The sequence below is a fragment of the Zootermopsis nevadensis genome, unplaced genomic scaffold (genome assembly GCF_977971745.1).
Source record: "Zootermopsis nevadensis isolate Lab colony 2312 unplaced genomic scaffold, Znev_1.0 Znev_ptg000027l, whole genome shotgun sequence".
Lineage (NCBI taxonomy): Eukaryota > Metazoa > Arthropoda > Insecta > Blattodea > Termopsidae > Zootermopsis > Zootermopsis nevadensis.
In genome coordinates, this window is record NW_028259159.1 from 2820176 (window position 1) to 2839987 (window position 19812).

At 39.6% G+C, this 19812-nt stretch overlaps 2 protein-coding genes across 7 annotated transcripts in view; one reads left to right on the forward strand and one right to left on the reverse strand.

Annotated features, from left to right (window-relative positions):
* Window positions 1-4553, forward strand: part of LOC110838878 (glucose dehydrogenase [FAD, quinone]) — a 33738-nt gene extending 29185 nt beyond the window's left edge. Inside the window, exons 1-3 of one of the 2 annotated variants that reach the window (XM_022082520.2) lie at window positions 264-456; window positions 1026-1285; window positions 2847-4553. In XM_022082520.2, the coding sequence (XP_021938212.1) occupies window positions 281-456; window positions 1026-1285; window positions 2847-4159 (1749 nt within the window). In that variant the 5' untranslated portion in view covers window positions 264-280 and the 3' untranslated portion in view covers window positions 4160-4553. Of the gene's footprint in view, window positions 1-263; window positions 457-1025; window positions 1286-2846 lie in introns of those variants that run through there. The other variant, XM_022082521.2, reaches the window with a different exon arrangement.
* org-1 (T-box transcription factor 1) overlaps window positions 1-19812 on the reverse strand; it is a 29642-nt gene that overhangs the window by 9377 nt on the left and 453 nt on the right. For 2 of the 5 annotated variants that reach the window (XM_022082526.2, XM_022082523.2), the window contains exons 2-7: window positions 14626-14885; window positions 10175-10406; window positions 7730-7846; window positions 7362-7518; window positions 6340-6498; window positions 5550-5617 (exon numbers count right to left, since the gene is read on the reverse strand). In XM_022082526.2, coding sequence (XP_021938218.1) covers window positions 5550-5617; window positions 6340-6498; window positions 7362-7518; window positions 7730-7846; window positions 10175-10406; window positions 14626-14767 — 875 coding nt within the window. In that variant the 5' untranslated portion in view covers window positions 14768-14885. Of the gene's footprint in view, window positions 1-5549; window positions 5618-6339; window positions 6499-7361; window positions 7519-7729; window positions 7847-10174; window positions 10407-14625; window positions 15041-19812 lie in introns of all 5 variants that reach the window. The other 3 variants (XM_087356405.1, XM_022082524.2, XM_022082525.2) reach the window with 2 other exon arrangements.

A 19812-nucleotide genomic window follows, 5' to 3' on the forward strand; every position in this document is an offset into this window, starting at 1 on the left:
AGACGATAGAGAGCAGAGCAGCACATTTAGTTTCGTACATACGGTGTTAATCCACTACCTCCAATTATTTTACTTTTTTAACAGTACATATGTCCGTATTGTGCTGTGGTATAAGTAAGTTGCGATATGGTTTATCTACACACGTGTATGTCACGGAAATTTTGAGACGAACTATGTTGAGGAGCGGAAGTGTCGTCATTAACCACAAGCAGAATTATATAAATGCAGCGTACCATTGAACTACTACGCACAGTCTTAGTTAAGTTTTGGGCATATCAGAATGGAGCCTACTTGCATAGCTGTGAGTTCACTGAAGGTGTTAATGGCCCTAGTGACCTCGTTAATCAATGTACAAACCCCAGAAGACCTCCAGTCACCGTCCCAACTTCACGACGGAGATCAGTACGACTTCGTGATTGTCGGGGCGGGGTCAGCGGGTTGTGTTTTGGCCAACAGGTGAGTGGCATTGCCCATCATACCGCAGCTGACCTCAGGATAACTTCGCTGCTGTTGGTTAATATAGGTTCCAGTTCAACACAGAATAGTCGCTCGGCTCTTTTCTTATTATCGAGACCCGGGTGACTTAAAATATAATTTGTGGTGGAGGAGGTTTCTCTCCGAGTTCTTCAGATTTACCCTGATAATCTTTGTTCAAACATGTCATCGCCCCATGAGGTGTGAGGTAGTACATTATTATACTCTGTGTCCCAAGTTAGGGCCTTTATCTGTGACCCCGCACTTGCTCGGTTCCGGAGTAAAGGTATTGACGTTTTCCGTGGTTTTACTCATGGCCTCCAGGTAAATGCTCTCATACAACCTTAGATAAGGCCGCGCCTGCTTCCTTCCGTATCATTTCAATTCACTATTTGTCGATTACTTTGTTATTTGACGCTTTGTAATCTGAACTGTTGGCCGCATTTATTTTGAAATCTGTGATACATGGGCCTGTAAGCCACCTATGTATTTGAGCACATGTAACTTGCCAGCTGGTCAGTGTGCTATGAACGATTCTGAACCTGCTGCAGGCTGTCCGAAATACCGCAGTGGTCCGTCCTCCTCCTTGAGGCTGGCGGAGAGGAGCCTTTCTTAGCCGACGTGCCCGGTTTCCTCGGATTCACTTGGGGTACCCGTGTGGACTGGCGCTACGAGGGAGTCCCAGGTGTGATTTGTGGGGGAGTTCCATGTCCCATCACGAGAGGGAAGGGTCTTGGCGGCTCCAGTTCTATCAACGCTATGCTTTACATCAGGGGCAACAAAATGGATTATGACTACTGGGCTAGAACGGGTAAGTCTGATTTTTATATATTATGATGGACTCTCAAAATTACGTTAGTTTACAAATTCTGTACTTTGAAGTGATTTACTAATTCTTAAATATTGGTGATGCTCATTAAGTTTTATAACTCGTAAGCTACATGGTCCCTATGAACACCGAGACTCTTATTTATCGTCTTTGTACTTACACTGTACGAATATCAACTGCCCATATAAATTAGTGTATTATTCTGCCAACCTTCTTTCTGCTGTTTCTATCCCATATCAGCATCAGTTTTGACCTCGTGCATTTCGCTTCAGTGATAGAGGCGGATAAGAAACATTAGGAAGAGGCAACAGGATGTCTCGTGTTGATTCTCATTCGGGAGATATCTACTTCGAATCTAAGCCGAGTATCAGCTGTTCTGACCGATGAGGTTGTCGTTTTTCTCACTTCCCCTAGGCAAATGTTTACGCGCGTATGTCTTGGCTTCCTAGTGAGTATTATCTTACTATTTTACTGCATTGATGAGTAAACCACGCATCTGATAGAGAACCTCGTAAAATAAGCTAACTAGTTGAAGTCGAAGCTTATGTAAGTAACATTTGAAAATTATTTCCTGACTAATAACTCGTCTCTACTATGAAGATTAATTGGTTCATACTGTTTAGGGAAATAATGGTTGTTTACTCTTAGAATTATACGAAACCCATAAAACACTATAGGTCAAATGCATAGTTGTTGAATGTCATAGAAGATGATACATATTGCATTTTAAAAGATTAAGAACAAACGTAAGTTACAAATACTAGAGTCATGTTTGGAGAACTTTACGATTTAGTCATCACATATTCTGACGTGTAATTTGTTTTCGCGTTTCTGCCATGCTTTTAGTTGATGACTTAAAAACATCGCATTTCGACATATTGAATCAGATTTCAAGTCGGGATTATGAAAAAATATAATATTTATCTTAAACATGTTCATTTACATACGAAATCTTCAGCCACAAGATGACGACACTGAGGCATCAGGAGAAAATATACAGGCCTGATTAAAATGAGTTGTTACGAGCGAAATTGAATACTGCCAAAATAATTAGCTACAACACAGAAAGGAAAGAATAAAATTAGAATAGTCCTACAGGAAGAGACACTGAGACGAAGAAATCTAGAGATTTTGGGAACATAAAACTGGTCCTAATTCTGCATAGTTCATGACGATGACAAATGATTATATTCTAAATAGTCTATACTGTTCATTGCGGTCGAGTGGTTAGTACTCCTCTTTGCATTCTCGGGATTCTGGTTTCTGTTCTGTCCAGGATGTAATCTATCCAGATGAAGCTTTTTGTGGTTTTTCCAAGTTTCTTCACGCAACTTCTATAAGAGGTCTTTAAAGTAAGCGACCACATCTTCCTCCCATGTATTTTATAATTCATAAATCTCAGTCTTCTCATTCGGCGCTGAGTAAGATCACCACTGTAGTTTGAACTCGTCGTTAAATAACTCAAAAAGAGAGATACAGGATGATGTGACAGTCATGCACGTCACCAACACTGTGGTAGCTGATTTGTTATTCTTCTCTACAGGTAACACAGATTGGGATTTTGAACACGTCTTACAATATTTTAAGAAGTCTGAAAACAATTTAGACCCTGATATTCGTGGAGACACGGAATACCACGGCGTTGACGGATACTTAAATGTTGGAAGGTTCCCATATCAAAATGAAGATGTGAATCATCTGGTTGAAGCCTTGAGAGAAATAGGATATGCAGAGGTAGACTGCAACGGTAAGCAACAGAGTGGATTTATGATTGCCCAAGCGACACAAAAGAATTCTATACGCCAGAGCACAAATAGAGCATTTCTTGAACCTATACTGAAGAGAAGGCCAAATCTGAAGGTTGTCACGAATGTCAGAGTCACTAAAATACTGATACATCCTCAGTCGGTGGCGGCTTATGGAGTGGAGTATGTGTTAGAGGGAAACAGACATGTGGCTGGTAGCATTTTTGCCACGAAAGAAGTAATCGTTAGTGGTGGAGCTGTGAATTCACCACAGTTGCTCATGCTTTCTGGAGTTGGTCCGAAAGAAGTTCTTCAGCCACTAGGTATTCCTGTTATGAAGGATTTGAAGGTAGGAGAAAACCTTCAAGACCATGCTTCAACACCTGGTGTTTTCTTTACACGTGAGAAGCACAAAACATCTCAACTTTCGGATATATTAATGGATTTCTTGAAGTACTCGGAGCCAAAGAAGGAGGGACTTTGGGCTTCAACCGGAGTAAATCAACTGATTGCATATATAAACACGAAATATGCCAATAAATCTATTGACCACCCAGATGTAATGGGTTTCTTTATACATCTGAACCCCAAGGAAGGGAATGAAATAGATAAAGTGGTATTTTTTCCAACTGTTCTTAGACCCAAAAGCCGAGGGAAGATTATCATCAATAGTACAGATCCTTTCTCTTCACCTCTCATCTACCAGAACTATTTCAGTGAACTTGACGACATTAAAATACATATTGACGCTTGCAACATTGCTAAACAACTTGCAGAAACAAGCGCATTGAAGAATGCGGGCTACGTTTTAAACACAACGTTTCTTCCAACAGAGAACGACTTCAAAACCGGGAAGAACCCTCTTTGGAGAGATCCTGAGTTTTCTACTCTGTTTTCAAACTTTCATCTGTGTGGGACTTGCAAAATGGGACCTTACAGTGACCGCAATGCAGTGGTGGATCCCGCACTGAGGGTGCATGGCGTAGCGAGACTGAGAGTTATTGATGCCTCTGTAATGCCATATATAGTGAGCGGAAATTTAAATGCACCTACTGTCATGATCGCTGAAAAGGGGGCGGATATCATAAAGAGACACTGGAGGCACCTCTAACGGTTACAACGGATGGGAACGATTGTGTATCTCCCAGATTACTATTATTTTTGCAGGTCTGCCAGACAAATGCTTAAGATTTAATGATTCAATATATGTATCCATCAGCATAAACTAAGTGTGGAAACGAAAGAAAATGGTTATCAGGAAACATTAAGGGGAATTATAAGGGATGTTACAATGGCCATTCCTCGAACTTAAGCTTGATATCAGTTACATTTTCCTTGAAAATGCTTATTTACACGATTACAGGTATGAGTTGGTTTGGTAATGATATATTGTACAATCTAAAATCTGATAAATTTAGAAACTAACTACCACGTAAGTTTAACATTCCTAATTAATGTAAAATAGCCTACATAAATGAGCTGGAATATAAATTATAGATAAATAACTACGTATTTCTAATATAAATGCCTTGTTATGAAAACCAAATGTTAAAGGGAAATTTGGCGGCGGTGCGTTGTCTAGTATATGGGAAACACGCGGTTCTGTGCGAGCGTCATTTGTTACAGTTCATATGAGATGAATGGCTTTCACATTCCTGGCGGCTATTAATTCTTGAACCCCCTCCGCTTTTCTCAGACACACTTTTCTGTAGAGAAGGTTGACAGAGAAAGGAAATGCGGGAGCATTAGTTCAGAGTTGGCTTCAATCCAAAATATATGCTGGAAGAAGAAGTCTGAAAAACATGTCTTTAAACCGAAATTCATCACCCGAGTTTGTTTTCTGATATTCGTACGTAGGTCAAGAAATTATTATATTTATTTTTCTTAAGCATAATCATGGTGGTGACTTGACCACCAACTTAGTACGTGGCGGTCTTCAGATTAGAGATGTTTCTTTCCTCTTTAAAATCAGTATGTATAGGCAGAATAATAACCAGGTCCATTGAGAAGAGTCTGTGTTGAAATGTTGACAGTTAGTCACCAGGTTAAGAAACAACTCCATCTTATATGAAACGAGAGGGTTAATTGCTGTGTCTGCAAACTGTGCCCCACTGGACATGAGTCAGTTATATAAATCCACATCCTCACACCCTATTTATTGAAGATCCATGTTCCCATCTACTCGTAGCCTGACTTCCAAATCATCTCTTTCCTCATGATTTTACAATCAAAATTTCATATGCATTTCTCAACCCTCGATACGTTCTACATGCCTCGTCCATTACATTTTCCTTAATTACTTGTCCTTATGTTCGTAAATTCCTAGCTTAATACTACGGTTACATGATCCCAAGAGAACGACCTTCCAGCAACCATTGGAAATAGAAAGGCCTCAGAGACGGTATGGACGTGGGGATGCCCGTATAAGGAATCGAACAGTGGTCTTTCAGTCCATAGCACTGTACGTAATGCATGCACTAACATAAATCTTAAAAACTTACCAATCATCTGGATCACAGTCTCTGAATCCTTTCGCGAAAGGGTTGCTCGCGATTTTGAGTTGTGTGATCTGAAACAAATGAAAAACGTGTGCAGATGCTATGGAAACGAACGACCAAAAATCGGACCGAAGAGGGCCTTTTCAACAGTTGCGTGGACTGATGATTGAAAGGTAAAATCTCAGTTGTATACTGTTCGCTTATGTTGAAGCAGAACATTTTTTTTTACCAGAGGTATGCAACGCGCTAGTTGCTCAGGGGAAGAATTAAAAGCAGGAGTTAGAGGAGATCTTGTACTTGGAGGACGAACTAACGTTTGTTCTTAAGGCGTTATGCATAGTAAATCAAATCTGGAGTTTCATCCACTTGACTTTATCGTACCCAGTTTTAGGTACCGGTTTGGTTAATGAAAATAGTAATGTTTATCTGACTAATTGTTAAAATTATAGAGGGCCAAATTATTATCGTAACAACATCGGAATATCTCCGCGAGAATTAATGCGAGATGTATATGTTGTCAGTTATCAGTGTACCTTTGCGAGGACTACAAAATAGGGGGGGGGGGGTTCTGTTCTTAAAATAGTAACAAAGATTAACAAGTTATAATACAATAAGGCGTGCATACATAAGACCCACAACTACAGACAACATTATGCATAATATTTTGTGCCATCCGGAACGAAAAAAAATAGGTTATTGAAATTGAAGGAAGAGAAGAACAGAGAGGAAAGACGAATTATCTAACTTAACGGAAATGCAGATAACTGAGCAGCGCCAGCGGCACTCCACTTACCCGGTGGTTCTGATAGGCCGTGACGGCGGTGAACCTGGTTTCCGGGAAGATAAAGGTCTTGAAGTTTTCCGTGCGTGCGGTGTCCGTCATCTCGGATTTGGGCGGGATGTACAGCACGTGGAACCGGGGTTGGTACCTGTGCATTGAGTTCAGGATGATCTGCAACACACCGAAATATTAGACCACCTGTAATTGCGATCTGTTGCTGTATCTGATGGTATGCGATCCACGAAGCTTATCTATCATTCAGTCACTTCGGAGCGCAGAAATGCATAGGACTATAGGTCTTCATGTAAAGTACCTGTTATTGTCCGATTTTGAACAAAGTTAGTATATTTCGACACATTTTAGTAAAACTCCCCAGTGTCAGATTTCATGAGAATGCACACACATTTATTTCAATAGACGCTCCACGGGATTCGAACGCATCTAAAACGACTCATGGTACAAGTATTTAGTAATATACGTAAAACAAAATAAATTGTAAAATTTAACTTATTACGTTCTGCAGTTGTTATAGATTTGAAACATTATTTAGAATATGAATTCACATTTCAACTGTCGTTGGAACATCCCCAGAATAGTAAATGTATTAATGTGGCCCAGGGTAGGATTTTTAGGGGAATTTTGTAAGTACGGGACTCGACACATTCGGGTTCAATAACAGCAGGGTGTTTCCTGGTCGTCTTAGTAGTTACCGCTGTTCAAAGAAAACCCTGTGCTATGGTGTTAACAGTTCGTTATTTAACGATGCTGCACGAACTGCGAGGTTATGTAAAGTAGAGCAATTTTCATATCAAATGATTGAAAATTAGGTGACTGTAGTCAGTTTCAAAGTTTTGTCCCGGAAGTAACGTGGAGTAACTGAGGAGAATACATATTACTTAGATAACCTTTATCTCGGCTGAAAATCTTGGTCAGTGCTCTAGAATAGTTACCGTTTATGTAGCCTGCTGGGCCTGAAATGATACAGCGTCGTTAAAGGAATGGATAGAAACGTGGCTGTCACATCGGTTACCTACATGACCGTTGTCGTCCAGCTGATTGTTGGTTAATTTCAGTTTGTCGAAGGACACGACCTGTTTCATCCACTGGGCACCCGTCGCGGGGGAATCGGGGTGTACGTGTATCCTGGGGGGTGAGATGGGGTCCGCTTTGCCAGCCACCACCCAGCTCGAACTGAAAACACAAGACAATTACTGACGGCCAGCCTCACGCTCCAGCCGCTTTACTCTCGCTGAAAGTGCCTTCAGTACCCATTGAGTAGGAGTTAAGTGGTCTGGACACTGTGGCGGCAAAGGTACAGTTACTTTTCTGCCGAAGTAGGACCTCGAAGTTCAATCTTCGTTGTGCATGCAATTGAATGACATATGAAACAGTTGACACTCACCTGTGGAAGGCATATCGGTATCGTTTGTCATCAACCGGTACGAAGTCCATCATTAACATGTAGTCAGCCTGTGGGTCCAGCCCATACAGTCTCGCTTGGAAAGTTGGGAACATTCGTCTGGAAAGAACAGAATATCAAGCAGTTACCAAGCCAGGCATGTGGCGCTCTCAGTAGAAAGTCGGCTGTATGCCCGTTTTCTCCAGAGCTGCAGGAGTGCTGTTCCGTTTTGTGGAGTTATTCCCTGCTGTCCTTTCGGATGCCGTTTATCACACACAGTTGTTCTATTCATTCCTTCGTATATTCACCCATTTTCCTATTTCTTGGATACCGCATCGGTGCTAGATACATCAGCCTTTTCTTTTTAAAGCTCTCATTTAATTCCCTTCCAATATTTGTTTTGTTTTTGTGGCGTCCCGTCTTGTTCCAGGTTCATCCATATATCGGAGAGGGCGTGGTGCCACCCTTGCGTGCTCTTGGTTTTAGTTCTGATTCTCTGCATAGGTGTTTACATTTCCATACAGTATCTTCTAAGCATCCAAATATATTAAATTAATAATAAATAAATAGTTATATTTCATACTTTCTCCCAGGTTTCAGGAAAATCTGTTTCTCTTCAAATAAGACATGACTGATTCCTTCCATATCCATAACTACTAATCATTCATGATCATCTTCCCATCTTATTTGACGCTACAGTCTTTTTAATTGAAACGTTGTCCTTAAATAAGTTACGAAATGATCAATCAGATTTTGTGTCGTGTTCAATATTTTTATAGATCATCCACTTATCGAAATTAATGTGATGTATTTTAATCTGGATACGAATACCTGACTGATGCTAACGTTGGGCTAATTAAATTAAAGCTGTTACTTGCCATGGATCTCAGATGGGAAAACAGGTGGATTTCTGTTGTTGATCACTTGCAAGACACGCGAAATGCGAGGGAATAATAGTAGAATGTAATGGAATTAATTTTAGTAATCCAATTGTGAGTTGAGTTTAAATGATCCAGGATTGGGTGTAATGATGCGACTTTGTATTGACATTGAACTGTCAGACAATACGATTAGTGAGAGGGTTAGTGAGGTATTTTGGAGCTGAGTGTAAGAAAATATCACACATGGAAGTTTGCAGTTGACCGAAATGAAGTGTGCGTAAGAAGGGACAAAGGGACACAAGGACACAAATAAGTTTAGCTAGCGTTCTTCACTTTCTTACGAAATATGCGCCGAGGCTTTTCTAATAAGAGATTTGGATCTTTTATGTATTTATCAGATGAATTTAAAACTAAGTAAAATTGTTTATTGGAACAACTGTCAGTTTCATGTTCCGCTCGCTTCAGCTGCATTTTTTTTCTTTTTTACTTATTCATCTCCTCCGCCCACCCAAGCAGTTGTCTAAGCTCTCCCCAAACCAGTGAACCTCGTTTTATATAAAGCAGATCTCGACAAGCCACAGCAGCAAAAAGTTATATTTTTTATTAAAAGAATCCTTGGAAGAAAAACGGAGGATGCTGTAAAGTCGATACAAACACAGTCCGTTCCATACACTCAGCAGACGGCCTGGTCCTGCTGCCTCAACCTCGGTAACCGTGGGTGAAATCGAACGCCAACGCATGAGCTTTCGTGCCTTCTTTGATCAAAGTAAATGGAAAATTTGTGTTTTTTTAGCGGCGAATTCTGTTCTACAAATCAGGGCATAAGGAAATACCGTATTAATAACCCCTCCCCCAAGATGGTCGCACCTAAATGCTAAGGTATTTGAAGAATAACAATATGTCACTGTTTTATAGAAAAACATTTTTATACTCCTCTAGTTTTAGTGATTAGCGTTGTATGCAGTAGATGACCACAAATATATTTGAAGAATACAACATTGCATTGAACGAATTTCGAAATCCTACTCAATAACTTTAAAAACCGTTAACAGTGATACGCAGTCACGTGCAGAGCGCGAGCATTGCGTTTGTGGGCTTAAATACAACTTTTTTGTGTGTGTGTCCGCGATTTTCTGCCTTGTCGTTTGATAGTGGAAATGTTGTGATGTGCTCATTCCCTGTCCAGTGTGCAGTGCATTGAAAGATGAAACAATGAAGGACTGAAAGTAAGAAAAAAAGGAAGGAGAACGGATACAGAGAGAATAAGATAATAAAATGAAAGCACGAAGGAAATAAGGGAGGAAACAATTAGATAAGACTGGAAAGCAGACGAATGAGAGACAGGGAGAATAAATAAGGGGCAAATAAAGGATTAAAGAAGGAAGTAGATACAAAGAAATGTGGACAGTCAGAAAAAATTAATGAAGGGATGAAAGAAAAATACGTAAATATTAACTGATAAGAAATGAAGAGGGGTAGCCTGAGAGGCAAAAGGAGATCGCGAAAGAAACGAAGAGAAATGGAGATAAGGAAGCAAACAAAGCGGTGAGGATGCTTGCTAACAGACCTGCCAGCCTTTGTGACGATCATCTCTGTGCCGAGCTCGTTAAACTCGTCCCACAGCGGCTTCATCTCGAGGGCGGCCCCCGTGTTGAGCAGCTTGGGGTGAACTGGCAGGGCGCACTTCTTCTTGCTCGCCGATGCCGTCCCCGTGTCTTGCACGGCGTCCTCCGTTCCGCCGGCCGTCGTCTTGCCGCCTGGGAAGTCCCGGCACTTGTCCCCCGCACTCTGCAGACATGCTACACACAACACACACTTGTCTAACGACGCTGTGCCAACTTCAGAATCCTATAGTTTCGAATTACATGAGGATTTGAGAATTAACATGAAATGATTCATATAGAATATGCAGAACCGAAGAAATATTCAAAGGTTAAAAATATATAACCACATGCAAAACTAATAGAACAAGTATTTAGCTTTATTTACTTATGGAACATGATTTAATAATTAAAAATGGTTATATATATAGTTTGAAAGACAACAAAATAAATGATAGATTTAAAAGAAATTTTAGCACACGAACATCAATTGAGAGGATGTTACGTTACATAACATCACTTTAGGTGCAGCACTTAATAATTATGGCAATTAAATGTTGCCTAGAGCGGCGTAGGACAAGTCCTGGATAGTCTATGAGGAACTTCATTGGTCATGGAGAAATTCTGGAGAAGTCCTGTAAGGTTATGTGGAAGTCCTAAAGCGGGGGTGGGTTTTATCCTATGCGTGTCTGTTATTATGGATTAATTTATGTTTGATTGGCATAAGTTACATTGGATTAGGTTGCGCTGTTTTGTGTTCAGTTGTGATAGCGCCTGTGTGGTACTAGTGATTGAAATATAAATTTTTGTTTGCCGTTCAGGATGAAACCAGGTTAGTGGACGCTTAGACCGCAATCAGTTCGTTTATAAACGAGAAGATTAAAATGGTAAAGTACACCGCGTAACTAGTAGCTGAGCTGGAGGCCGAAGTCCCGGCGCGTCTCTTCGCCGGCGAGCGAAGTCGCGTTCACCGGCAGCCTCTTCGCTATGGAATTACGCCGCTGTTCCAAACGTTCGAACACTCGCAGACTCGCGAAATTAGGCCTACAGTGGACTCCATTTGTAACATTTGGCTTCCACTATTACTCAGATTTCGTTGACTTGCAGCTATTCGTTCCCTGTCGCCCGACTGAAAGATGAGATTAATCCTGCCATAAATAGACTTCATAACCGAATTATAGCCATCATGAAACTGATGTACGGCTTGTTAAAGAGCAGAAAATATTTACATCCAAAGTCAACGAAATGCGTAGAAAATGAAGAAATAACAGTATTAATAGACCTAATAGAAAATAATTCCATAATTGACTCATAGTCTCTGGGATGTTGTGCCAAACTTCTATGTGCAATTTACATTTCTCGTATGTACTAGTGTACTTTTTATATAATATTCCTGAATTGAATTTAATTTGCACGAAGAGTACACATTATCAAGTTTCTCAGTATGTCTCCATTCATGTATGCCTTCTTTTAGGTCTGTAAACATTCCTCAAAACATTTTTCTCACGTAGGCTTACTCTCTATTCGTTCTGTTCACTTAGAATGAGTGACGAAGGTCCAGATTCATATACGTCCATTTCGTTGTCTTGCGAGTAGCCTTTGACAGCATACTGAGGTGTGGAAATAATAGAGACGTTTCGAAAGAACTGACTGCCTCATTCTTCAGAGTTGACCTAGGTTCCTTCAAAACGTTTGTTATTCCTTAACACTTTACTGTACTTGAAATGCGATGTAATCGTCAGTTATCACGGTAAATATCGCAAGTGTCAAATTTTTTATTTATCTGGTCGAATAGAATTCATGTCTCGTTGAGCTGTGAGTATCTTGAACATGTGAGCCACTGTCGTGAGCATATTAGCACACGACTAATCCGCTTGTGCCAGGGCTTACAAACTGCCTTCACTGTTTTTCGCCGTCGGTTTAAAATTTGGTGTTCCGACACGGGGACGATTAAAATTACAGTCCCTGTTTTAATCTCCGCGTTGTAAATACCACATAGTTTTATGACAACCAACATTGTAGCCCATGACCGTTAAGGGACCCCAACAAAATTTATATTAATAAAAATAAAGGATTATTGTGCGTTTTACGTCGTCTGTTTGCGAATTACTTTGTTTTAACTGCCATAAAGATAAGCATATACTACTGTGCTCTTTGACTCTGTTAGAAGTTGTCTCTGCAAGATATTTTAAACAGTATCATGATGTAAAAGTGCAGTAAACGTCGAAAATGAAGTGGTACACATGGAAGAACACAGCGCCATCTTGTATGCTTCGACTTTCAGACTCACACGATTACTCACCTCAATCTCTCTCTGTCTGGGTCACACATCCACTCACTGCCTATTCAATCGCTGACCCGCACTCATTCAACCAGTCAGATATTACATCTGGCAAGGAACCCTGGTTTGAATTTCGAACCACAATGTGTCAGGAGTCTGTGTATGCACGGTAACGAGAATCCTAGCGGAGGGTTCATATAACAGACACGAAATGCAGCGTGTTCCCAACCCTAACGTTTTAGTGGCTATTTGCCGCGACTAATTTGTGAGCAGTGCTACTGCCGCAGGGATTCCTCCGGCGTCAGAGGTGTCTTGATTTATGTGGCAACCCAGAGCTTTAAAAGTCACCGATCTGGCATTTCCAACTTATAATTAACAGCCACTGCCTTATTGTTCGATATCGCTTGCAGTTATCGCCTGGTTACACTTATCTTAACAGTGCGTGTTGAAGATATGTAGGAGTTAATTAAACGGGATAAATGAGGCTGTGGAACTTTGAATACAGATTATTCGTAAGATTCCTCCTGCAACTGGCCTACGGAATTTCAACATTGTGATAGGAAGAACTGGTTTAATACATCCTTGGTGAGATAATAGTAGCTAATCGTGGGAACAGGTTCCAGCATTAAAGCGATAAAAATATTATGTAAACGTAAGAATTATTCAATTTGTAGCAATAAAATAAATATATATGTAAGAATTATGTTTTGTGACCGCCTTTAAAGTAATCTTCCTAGGAGTTTATACACGCTTGCCAACGTTGTTGGCATTCTTCTAAACACTTCTGACATTCGTCCACTAACGCGTCATTTACCGAATTTTTCTCGCGTTTGAAACAATAATATCCCTTTTTGTTACAGTAAAAACATTCCAAAGCTTTCGTATGTTTCTGTTATCCCATCTCTTCTCATAACTCTAGACACAAATTTTACCAGTGAAGAAGTTCGTTTATATTGTTTTATTTTTGATTAATTCTTTCTTTACATTGAAAACCTGTGGTTTACTTAGCAGAATGTTCGTTATACTAAATGCACATTCCTGTATTTCAGCTAGACATGCATAAATGGATTGTAAGTAGGCCTACGTTTGCCTTTCCTTATAGGCTGGGTATGTCTATGGGAAATTAACTTCCGTTTTCACGCAACGAACAGTTTTCAAATAACGCAAATTTTTCTTAAAGTGAAGAATTAATTCATAATTTATAACTACCCACCAGAAGCTAAAGACTGCATGATTCTGCACTAGCTCACTTTTCCAATTAGGATATTAGGATTTATTCAGCTTGGATTCAAATATGTAGGCCTATTATTTGTTTAGTTTCATAAGAGATCGCAACCTCCAATCATTTGCATTTACGTGGTATACATCGGTCCCATATCATCTTCCTACATAAGCTTAATATAATTACTCAGTATGCATAAGTGATGACATATTTATTGCTAAGGATTTGCACTGGAGAAAATCCCATTGTTTTCACTTGAAACAATGTCTTTAATTTTAAAAGAAACCGAGGACCACGTACTGTCCCAAAATAAAGCAGACTGTCGTAATTTTGTAAATCTGCAGCCCCCTCCCCCCCCCCCCCAAATTGTGTATTTATGGCCGGTTAGTGCACTTCAGCGTTAGAAATCTTATCAGTAGAAAAATCTGGAACACGCTGGCTACAGGGTTGAAGGCTATGGATCCATTTTGCATCAGTGGGAGGAATGTTTCCGTTTGTCGTCACATCCAGACTGTTTCTGGGGCCGATCCATGCAGTTGTGATCGGGAGTAACTGGCAATTTCCATCTCGTGCTGAGGAGGTCTAGAACATTACCTCCACGTCACCCGTACGCTTTCGCAGCATTGTACGTTGTAACAAAGATACATATAGGCTTACCGTTACCTGTAAATTTATGTCATACATTTTGTGGCAGATTTTCATCATTGTTTTATCTGATACGCTTTGAAAGGATTATTTAGAATATCTTGGTTATTATTATACATGTTATTTTCGATAGTAAATTTCTTTGGCGATCGCGGACTCAAGCAGAAGATTTACTTTTCTCCCGTCAATTCGTGGCAACCCATAATGCGTATGTCTGCTACACAGAAATGCTGTCTAGAAGCCTCGTTCCTATCTACAGTTGGTCTTACCTTCCATTTCCTTCATCGGTGTTGAGTATGACGGAAGGGGCTGTTGGGCGCCCCAGTCGGGGCTGCTGATTCCTGCAGGGACCCACGTCCCGGTAATTCCTGGAATGGCAGCAGTCCCATAGTGAGGTCCAGGATGTTGCATTTTTCAGGGGCTTAGCTGCCCTAACTCCCAGTCACGTCTGCCGCATCAGCGGTCACAGGACACGTCTCACGCGCGATGAAAGTCACTTCGAGGCTTCGAAACTTCCGCCCATGTATCACTTGTGTTAAAATAAATACCACTCTATTAGAACAACCGTTTATCCTTATGGATGCTTATAAGTTTTCCTCAGTCCATTGCCTTACGCAGTATCGTCATTTTTTGGCACATTTCTAGAATACTAGACAAGAGATTCCTTATAATCGCATCTCAGATCTGCAAACAGTTACAAATGACCACTAAACAGCCGAAATATTCCTTTAAAAACAGCAGAGCATACTAAGAATAAGATATGTCGATTTCACTGCAGATGACAAATATACACCTCTCATGAAGTCCACTCAGAATTAGAAGATAATTAGGCTATCTAAATAATTATGTCCATTGAACAGACTTAGACAATAGTCACCCATTTATTCAAGAAATTCCCCGCCTGTTACGTAACCCAAACATTCGTTACCGTATTAAAAATATCGCCACTGTTTCTTATTCTGAGCTGCATGAATTAGGTCCACGCCTTTTTCAAGTCATCATATTTCTTTAAGTTCGATTTTAATATTATCCTCCGATATACGTCTCTATCTCCGTAGCGACATCTTTCCTACATGGTTTTCTACCAAAATTTTGCATGCAGTTCTCTTCGCACCCATGCGTACTACTTGCCCCCCCCCCTTATCAATCTTCTTGATTTGATCAGCCTAATAATCTTAGAAACAAACGTTTATAGGCCTAAAGTTTTATGAAAATGTGCTACTTAACTATCCTGCCCCCCCCCCCCAATCCCCCTATACCTGCTTAACTGGGTAAAGCATTAGCCAAGTAGCTAGTAGTTGTCTGTGCACGTGAGGTAACAGAACTGGAAGATTCAGCGCCTCTAATTCAAAAGACCATTCTGGCCAATTCTGGTAGAGCTACTCACAGGCTCCCCTACAAAAGGATATACCTATTTGCTGAGGATGGGGACGGCATGTTTCTCCAAAACTTTGGCATCCGCCTACGAGTCTGCGCGCGGCGTCGCAGCCAACAAGAACAGCATCGTCTCCCTCAATCTGTGCTCTTTAATCAGGGCGAGAGATAAACCCACGCGAAACAAAATTATTGTTTATTGTTCTGAATATATCTTGAGGAAGATCCCACTGCTTTCAACAGAAACAGTTCGTCCTAGCTCATTATTTGCGGACAGGAGGACGGACGGACGGACAAGGATAAGTTAATATGCGGTGTCTCATAGTGTCGAATCGCGCTTAAAAATTATAGTTTGAATTAGCTTCAGGACCATGTTGTGCGTGTATATATTTTCCTTTTTCAATGGCAGTGCCTTAGAGTGTTCTCCGTTGTGCACGTGTAGTCAATAAAGTTTTCAAGTTGAACACTTTTTAAACTACACCGGACAGTTTTATCAAGGAAACTGCTCGCATGCTTTCACTCCTGTAGTAATTTTCAGCACTTAATGGCCACCGGAGAGACTGCCAGAGGCGAAACAACGTTTAATTTGATTGTATAACTGTCGACACTTCTTTGCGATGTTTCTGTGGTTCCATGGAATTCTATCGCTGGTTTCGAAGTAAATTAGAAATATAGGCCTATTTAACACTAGCCTGTATCAACATGTCCTCACAAAATCAATATTTTTCGTGGGTCTGTACTATACAGAGTGACCAAAAAGTGAAGCACAACTTGAAATGCTAATTTATTCGGGGAAACCGGGTTGTTCCGTAACAGTTTTTGTTTGCAGGTGCTCGTGTGCCACACGTTCCGTATGAATGCAGTCTCGTCCCATACTCTGCTGAGTGGAATATCTTTATCGACACTCATTGCAGCAGCATGGACGCGGTTCTGAGATTGACCTCTTTACGGGAACTGCGAGACAGAATCCGCGATCGACTGCTTAGGAACAAAATCTGTCGTGGAAAAATTCGAATTAGAAGTTATAAGCCCTTTTTTTAAATTGTGCTTTAATTTGCGGCTGTTCTTCAGAAACTGCACAGCACGTTTGAAATTACCCAGAAAAATTATAAAATTTTCTCCTAAATGTAGATGTTTCGTTCCTGCGTAAAATTAAAACAATTAGTTAAGGGAATGCTGAAAATAATCTATAAAAATAAATAAGCTATTTTAAGTTGTTCTTTTTAATTATGATAACTAGTTTCATGAAGCCGTGTATCAAATTTCATAATGGGTCATCCGACGATCTATTAAAGGCACTTGCACAAGTTTCGGAGTTAGGCTATACCGTGAGGATGTCAGTGTCAGGTTTCTAGGCTATAACTCCGTGTGGTTCTTTTAAGTAGATACCAACGTCTCGGAGAACTTTAGCCATGAAATGGAGGCAGTATGTTCTTTGAAACTGTTGTATATACCTACAAATCTACACAGCGTTACAACCCAGAAGACCAGCAATGTACCCTGCATGTTTGAATTCCACTCGCGTGATTTTAGATGAATTTATAACACGTATAAATGAGATGATAAAGTTGCGTCATATTGTGATAAATATATATTTGTTTAAATCTTGTCAGTCAAATCACAATAAAATTCCTATTAAATATTAAAACATTACTAAAATTAACATTTCGATAGAGAACATCATTTTAAATATTTAAATGTTAATTTTAGTAATATTTTAATATTTAATAGGAATTTTATTGTGATTTGACTGACAAGATTTAAACAAACACGTATAAAGTTTTCGCGTCCAGTTACAATTATTATCGGTTTAGTCATCAATCATTAAAATAGTTTTGTTGTTGTCATGCCCGATGTCTGCTTTACAAAAGAATTACTTTACTTCTCATGGATATATTACCATACCTCATTACAGAAGAGCACAATACTGAAGACGTCATTTCAAACAAGTTTTATTGTTATATGTATTAAAATTTCGCCACGCATTTGATGACAAAGTGTTAACAAATTGGGTACAAAATGCATGAAGTAGTTTTCGTAGTTTTGTTTTCTGTCGTTACTAGTTACGCACTGCCGAAAACCGCGTGTTATAATAGACAGTTGTTGTTTCTTAAAGACTATAAGTAACGAAGTTAGGGTACTAGCGTCTTTCCTTCAGTGGAAATGTTAATAGGAGAACGATGAAAGGCAAATGTTTCGTTTTTCATCTCCTGTCGCGATTGTGAGGTGCATATGGTAAGACATGCCGGTCATCATCTCATGATGGAAGTAGTTCTGACAACTAAAATTAGCAAGCACATTATTCAGTAGTGTTGAAAATCTCTTATCATCGTATATTGTGTGTGTGTGTGTGTGTGTGTGTGTGTGTACTGCTTCAAACCACTATGCTGAAAACTGCTCTTAGCATATAGGGGAGGTCATGACAACTGTTGGAGTGTGTGGAAGAATATGTCGTCTTCCTGTAGGGTCTACACACCTCACGATCTTATGATCCATTTTCTTTTCTATAATTTAAATAAGCAGAATTCTAGAAAGACTCATGTTTGTAGACCTCTCGTCAGACTGTTTGTAAGAATATTGAGTCAGTGTTGTTAGGTTAAAGTAAGACATTATTAAAGAAAGACTGTGAACGTAAACTTGTGCTAAAATATATGTTTAAGCGAATTCGAACTAATTTACGTTACATGGAATGAAAATTCTATTTATTATATTTAATAAGTAACTGAGATTTCGGGTTTCCACGGCGGCGAGTACAAAGGTCTGTTCTGTCTTCTGAGATGTTGCTTCATGTCGTCTGATAGTTTACCGGAGTTTTAGAGGTGCTTGCTGCCTTCATCAGCCATGGCCCTCATTATGGAGAGAGCCAGTGCCTCTGAAACGTCGGTAAACTACCAGACTACACGGCGCAATTTCCCAGAAGACAGAAAATACCTTTATACTCGCCGCCGTGAAAACATGGAATGTCACCCAGAATCCGTTAAAATTTAACTTTGACGGTCGGTGGTGAAAAACAGTAGAACAGTCTTCATTGATCTATAATTACACCTCTAGTATTGCAAAAACACTAAACAACTAACAAATTAAATTAAATTAAATTAAGTAAATTGCGTAAATAATTTAATTGATAAGTAGTCCTAAATGTTTGTCTTTTGTTATACACCACTGTCTAATAAATTAGCTTATGCATATACTTTCATAATATAAAATTCGTGCCTAGTTAAGTTTTAAATCTCAGTATTGCGTTGTGAAAATGTTCTTGATCTTCGGATTACTGAAAATATTTGTGTTCCTTTTAGGAGAATTTAATGCTTTAAAGGATAGTAAAATACGTTCGTTATAAACTGTAGCTATTAATCAAAGGAAAGTATTTTTAAAACAGAAATTTTAAGTCACACTTCGAGAAGCGTGGGAGCTTCAGTCTACGCCTCTTTACGTCTTTTGATGCCACGCCAACGTAACAAGTGAGCGTTTAGCTAGAAATTAAACCGCGATCTTTACCCAAGATAACAGAGAACAAAAGTGTAAATGTTCGTCACCTCCCATTAATTCTTCGGGGCGAGTTTTTCTTTTGACTTAAAGCAAAATAAAAGATTATCGATTACTCGAAGTGACAACTACGCCGCCGTGGCTATCAACTATATTTGACTGAGTGGAAGAGTGGGTTTTAATCTATTCGCTGTCGAGTTCGAAATTGATAAGTAAAATTATGCAGAAATAAGCCAATATTTGACATAATTATTCTGTTTTATTGCGAAGATGGTCTGTATTCAATTGCCAGATTTGCTGTCAGTTTAATAACTGCCTAGGCCTAATAGGCCTAATCTAATACTACACATCATTTGAATGTTAAGAGTTAGCTAACTCTACGGATCTTAATATTTAAATATTTTCTATGTTTTACCGTATTACATCTAAGGAGGGGCATGTTTCTAAAATCTGAATGAAAGTGGTAGTATTCTAAAATATTCATGAAAAGGCTACTAGAGTAAAAATTTGATTACGAAAATATGTCTAAATACTGCATTGGTAAGTTATGAAATCATTGCAAATTAGCGCATTTCTCGAATTGGGCTATTTGCACG